The 6,168-nt window shown below is 37.8% G+C and overlaps 1 protein-coding gene across 1 annotated transcript in view; it reads left to right on the top strand.

Moving 5' to 3' along the window:
- The window catches only part of LOC107741998 (inhibin beta B chain-like), a gene marked incomplete at its 5' end in the record, with an annotated part of 11,036 nt that extends 9,604 nt beyond the window's left edge, over positions 1-1,432 (top strand). The window contains one exon of the mRNA XM_016554844.1: positions 422-1,432. Coding sequence (XP_016410330.1) covers positions 422-1,197 — 776 coding nt within the window. The remainder of the gene's footprint in view (positions 1-421) is intronic.
- Between the last annotated feature and the right edge of the window lie 4,736 nt (positions 1,433-6,168).

Here is a 6,168-nt window from a genome sequence, read left to right as displayed (position 1 = left end):
AAAAAAAAAAAAAAAAAAAAAATATATATATATATATATATATAATTGTGTTTTTTTATTGTATTTTTTAATTGTATTTTTATTGTTTTTTATTACAATTAAGCACATTTCTCCTCTATTACAATAACTGTATTGTCAAAAAATAATAAAAAATGTAAGTAAAATAACTGTCTTACTGTAATGAAAATCTCATGAGACTGAACACAATTTAATGTCTTTAGGTTGAAGTGGTCCCAGTTAAGTGGGCCATTCATGACGGCCTTAGAAATCCGCTGCCCTCTCTGAATGTCAATGTCTCGAGTCTTTATCCTATAGGCTTTGAGTTCACCAGGTTCACGGGGAGCATATTGCCCAAGTCAGCTGAGCAACAGCTGATGAAATGCACTGAGCTGATCTTTTCTCTCTTTTCTTGATCCCACAGACGAATCGCTGACCTCCAAAACCAGCCTGTTTTTCGTGATCTCCAACGAGGGCAACCAGAACCTGTATGTGTCCCAAGCCAGCCTGTGGTTGTACTTCAAGCTTCTGCCTAACGTTTTGGAGAAAGGCTCGAGGAGGAAGGTCACGGTGAAGGTTTACTCGCAGGAACCAGGACTCGGGAGCAAGTGGAACTTGGTGGAGAAGCGCGTGGATCTCAAACGCAGCGGATGGCACACTTTTCCATTGACGGACGCCGTGCAAATGGTTTTTGCCAAAGGCAATCGCCGGCAGAACCTGGATGTACGGTGTGAAGTGTGCGATAAGATGGGCGTCATGCCTGTTTTGGTGAACACGGCCGACGAATCCCACCATCCATTCCTTGTGGTCCAAGCACGAGCGTCCGACAACAAACACCGCATCCGCAAACGAGGCCTTGAATGCGACGGCAGCAGCAGCTTGTGTTGCCGCCAACAGTTTTACATCGATTTCCGTCTCATCGGCTGGAACGATTGGATCATCGCCCCGTCAGGGTACTTTGGGAATTATTGCGAAGGGAATTGTCCGGCGTACATGGCCGGGGTTCCTGGATCGGCTTCGTCTTTCCACACGGCCGTCGTGAACCAATACCGCATGCGAGGAATGAGTCCGGGATCCATGAACTCCTGCTGCATCCCAACCAAACTCAGCACCATGTCCATGCTGTACTTCGACGACGAATACAACATCGTGAAACGGGACGTGCCCAACATGATCATCGAGGAGTGCGGCTGCGCTTGAGACTTCCAAAATATCATAGTAAGAAACTAATATTTATGACTCATCCGTGCTCACAAATCCACATGCACGCCCCATCTCTTCCACGCATCTTTGTACAGATATTTATGTTCTTTAATCATCGAGCAATTTAGTTCCAGTCTACAGGTTTGTACGATTCTGTCACGTCAAAGGGATGGGATTGCTTTTATCTCTGTTTACACTTTTAAAAACAAAGCTTCTTTATTGGCATCAATGGTCATCCATTATACAAGAGGTTCTTTAGATTACTAAAATGTTCTTTACACTGGTTCTTTTAAAGAGATAGTTCAGCCAAAAATGAAAATTTGCTGGTAATTTACGCACCCTCAGGCCATCCAAGATGTAGGTGACTTTTTTCCTCAGTAGAACAGTGAAGAAGATTTTTAGCTGAAACCGTGGTCCTTGGTGATCCATAAAATGCAAGTCAGCGGCTGCCAGCACTTTGAGAATTAAAAAAGCATATACAGGCAAAACAAAATTAATACCCGTGGCATCTGAAGATATATTGAGTTCTTATGAAGTGAAGCAATCGGTCTGTGCAAGAAACTGAACATTTTTACAACATTATTTCCTGTAATCCAGAGCCTCAGGCAAACTGGGAAATACGATTCTTTTCCACGAACTGGTTCATTTCAATGAACTGATTCAATTCAGTAGTTCATTTACGTAATGATGCAATGACATCATGTATACGAAATTATATTATTAAAGCACCAAATAATGATGTGAAACGTGGATGTTTTGCATGTCTAAAGCATATAAAGTGAATAAACTAGTCTTCATCAGCTCAACTTTTTACATAAACAATGAGAAACCATATAAACATTAATTTCACCCCTTCATTCAAGTGTTTGGTTCATGCATGCACATATCAGCGGCCCATCTGTCTTTGGTCCAAATCGAACTGTTTCATCAGTTCAGGGACTGTTGGAGGAACTGGAGCTCTGAATCAGTTCATTCATCATAGGATCAGATACAATGCTATTTCGGCTAATTTTGAGTTGGAGTGACTGACAGGCGTCCGAAAGTTCAGTTCAATCTGGTGAATTGATTGAACTAACTCACTAAAATGAACCGGTTCAAAAGAATCATTCATTCGTGAACTGGACATCTCTCTGGACCGTTTGCCTGAGGCTCTGGATTACAAGTAATAATGTTGTAAATAATGTTCACAGACTGATTGTTTTGCTTCATATAAGAGCTCAATATATCATCAGGAGCCACAGGTTTTAATTTTGGGTTCCTTGATATGTCTTTTTTTAATTCTCAAAAACGGGCAGCCGCTGATCTGCATTGCTTGAATTACCAAGGACCACGGTTTCAGCTAAAAAATCTTCTTTACTGTTCCACTGAAGAACAAAAGTCACCTACAGGTCATCTAGGATGGCCTGAGGTTGAGTAAATTAACAGCACATTTTCATTTTTGGGTGAACTATCCCTTTAAGAACTGTTGACTGAAAGATTTTTTGGGGAACCAAAAATGGATCTTTTATGGCATCGCTAAGAAAGCCCCCTTTTGAAACCTTTACTTTTAAGAGTGTAGTTTGGTTCTTCTCTTTAAAAATGGAAAGAGGAGGGGTGATCTTCTCAAAAGACTTTTATATCTGTGTACCTTCCCGAAAAGCACTGACCATCTTCTCAAAGCAACGCCAGCACTTCCCACATTGAGTCCATTGAGTGACAACCAATCCATTTGAGAGCATCCATCTTCAACGATCATCTGCAAAGAGCTACAACAATCCTTGGGTTTCTCGACAGACATGAGATCCATTCATAAATCATGAGGTGTGTTTTGTTATGTCTCGGTTGTTATTATTCATGCAACAAGCCGAAGACACGCTTCTGAAACACAAGCGAATCCAGTGATCTCATAAATTGCCAAACTCTTCAGTTACATCATGGTGCAGCATAGCACTTGCAAAAAATATCGAAAATGCACAATATAAAGCACTTGCAGACTTAAAAATGCCTTCGAAGGTACCAAGTGGCGCGCCTCGTTCACGATTCCTCTGAAATAAGTGCCGCACAAGCTATGCAATGTATAGTAGTGACCTACACCGGATGACCCACTTGTTATGAACCGCTTTCAATACTTGAAATGTAAACTTTCGCTTCCTACTCTGAGAGGATGGTTGTTACAATGTTTGCACTGAAGTTGCATTATTAGTAAAGAAAAAGCCTGCCATTGAAAAAAAAAAAAAGTTATTTTTATAGAAGCTGAAACTGAATTCTGTTCAAATGTATTATACCGAATTATGGAACCAAAGAGGCCAAGATTTTAGCTATTGTGATTCTTTTGTAAAAATACTTTTTAAATGCGCAAGAGGCCTAAACAATGTATCAGGGTACAACAGAATGGATTCCATTTTCAAGTTGTTGTTTTGTACAGTAGATAAATGGAATATTTCATATTTTTCCATCAACTTTAATTGTTTTATGTTTTTTTTCAGTTTTCTATTTAATACTTCTGTAGCGTCTATTCCGGAATCATTTAGAGTCAAATACATGCCATCTCTGTACATCTTATGTAAGATAAAAATGCTTTTAAATATTTTGTTCTTTGTAACTGTTATGAAATAAATTTCTTATACTGCATCAAAATCGACTTTTGTTACTTTTACATTAATGTTTATGCATTTAATAATAATAATAATAATTCATTACATTTATATAGCGCTTTTCTAGGCACTCAAAGCACTTTACATTGTCAGGGGGTATCTCCTCATCCACCACCAGTGTGCAGCATCCACCTGGATGATGCGACGGCAGCCATAGTGCGCCAGACCGCCCACCACACACCAGCTTATTGGTGGAGAGGAGACAGAGTGCAGATGCTTTTATCCATTGCATTCAAGGTATGCACTTTATCAGTTCATGCATTCCCTGGGAATCAAACCCATGACCTTGGCGTTACTCGCGCCCAGTTTGTGGGTTTCATTCCCAGGAAATGCATGAGCTGTTGTGTTAGATTTAGTTCTCTTGAACACATGGGATGAAAACGGTGCTTTATTCGCAAATGTTTTATGCAATCGTCCAATTTTTAGCACATTTTCTGGGTGTTGAACCCATTAGTATTACTAGTGCCAAGGCCATGGGTTCGATTCCCAGGGAATGAATGAGCTGTTGTGTTAGATTTTGTTCTCTTGAACATATGACATGGGATGAAAACAGTGCTTTATTCGCAAATGTTTTATGCAATAGTCCATTTTTTAGCACATTTTCTGGGTGTCGAACCCATTAGTATTACTAGTACCAAGGTCATGGGTTCGATTCCCAGGGAATGCATGAACTGTTGTGTTAGTATTTCTAAAAAGATACTGTATTTGCTAAGGCAAGCTACAGTAGCTATGTTTGCATCCACTTATTTATGTAAAATTTGGGATATTGCATAAACACTGGATGGAAATGACAAGATGCTCATAAAATGATTATTTTTTTATTAGGCAAGAACGCATGCATAGTCAAGTCAAGTCACCTTTATTTATATAGCGCTTTATACAAAACAGATTGTGTCAGCTTTACAGTGTCAAACAGGAAAACAGTTTGTCAATAATGGACAATAACAAAAAGTCATTTTTCAGTTAAAGTCAAAAATTATGATGGAAACACATTTACTGAACAAGTTCCTGGATGCAACAACAATCTTGTGACTTTGCCTCAGCAGATCATGTGATTAGATATCTGGACTAACCAGCATTGCACACCATCTGAAATATTGTTTTAGTTGTGCTGAAAAAGTCCATCATCAAAATGATTTGGTATAATTACCTCCTAGAACGGTTTCAAACAATTGTGTTCCCAAACATCAGGCTGCAAGATAACATGACAGCATTTGTTATTGAATTTCATCTGAATTAAGTCATTTATTTAAAAAGAGGCTTGTGCTTCTCTGGTTGCAGCAACTTCTTATTATTTTATTACTGATACTTTGAACCATTTTCCCAGGAAGATTTTGCTCTCTTGAACACATGGGATGAAAACGGTGCATTGTTTGCTAATGTTTTATGCAATCATCCAATTTTTTGCAAGTTTAGTTCGCAACTTTGGATGGAAATGTATGTTATGGCTAGCTGAACAAAGCTTTAACCCTAAATAATAAATTGCAGTGTGTATTTTGCAAAGTTTGTGCTACAAACAAAAAGTCAAAGCCAATATATGTGACCCTGGAGCACAAAAGCAGTCTTAAGTCGCTGGGGTATATTTGTAGCAATAGCCAACAATACAGTGTATGGGTTAAAATTATCCATTTTTCTTTTATGCCAAAAATCATTAGGATATTAAGTAAAGATCATGTTCCATGAAGATATTTTGTACATTTCCTACCATAAATATATCAAAACTTAATTTTTGATTAGTAATATGCATTGCTAAGAACTTCATTTGGACAACTTTAAAGATGATTTTCTCAATATTTTGATTATTTTGCACCCTCAGATTCCAGATTTTCAAATAGTTGTATCTCAGCCAAATATTGTCCTATCCTAACAAACCATACATCAATGGAAAGTTTATTTATTATGCTTTCAGATCAGAAAAAAAAGATTACATTTTAATAAAAACAAAAACACATGACAAACAACCAATTTCAGATGTAATAACAAATATGCAAATATTATAATACATTTTAACGTTGGTTACAATTGTTCAGGAAACGATATAATGCATTATTTTGTAAATTATGAATATACAATGCAAAACAATTTTTCCACCTTTTCCATTTCATCTGTCAAGTTCCAGCTAGAAGAAAACAACAGCAACAACATACAAGCATCATAAAAATAAGTTTATACAACTTGTGCACTAAGTCTTCTCAAGTCTTACAAGGATCAGACCTAATTTTAAGTTGTAAAATCAGATGAAAATTTTCCAGTCAGCTGCTAATCTCAAATCTGGGTTGCGTCGGGTTTGACGTTAATGATGTTTGTTTGTGAGACACACGAGAACCAATATTTG

Source organism: Sinocyclocheilus rhinocerous, unplaced genomic scaffold, assembly GCF_001515625.1.
Source record: "Sinocyclocheilus rhinocerous isolate Xijiao unplaced genomic scaffold, SAMN03320098_v1.1 scaffold586, whole genome shotgun sequence".
NCBI classification, from domain to species: Eukaryota; Metazoa; Chordata; class Actinopteri; order Cypriniformes; family Cyprinidae; genus Sinocyclocheilus; species Sinocyclocheilus rhinocerous.
Note: the sequence above shows the minus strand (reverse complement) of the source record. Positions and strands in the feature narration are given on the sequence as shown.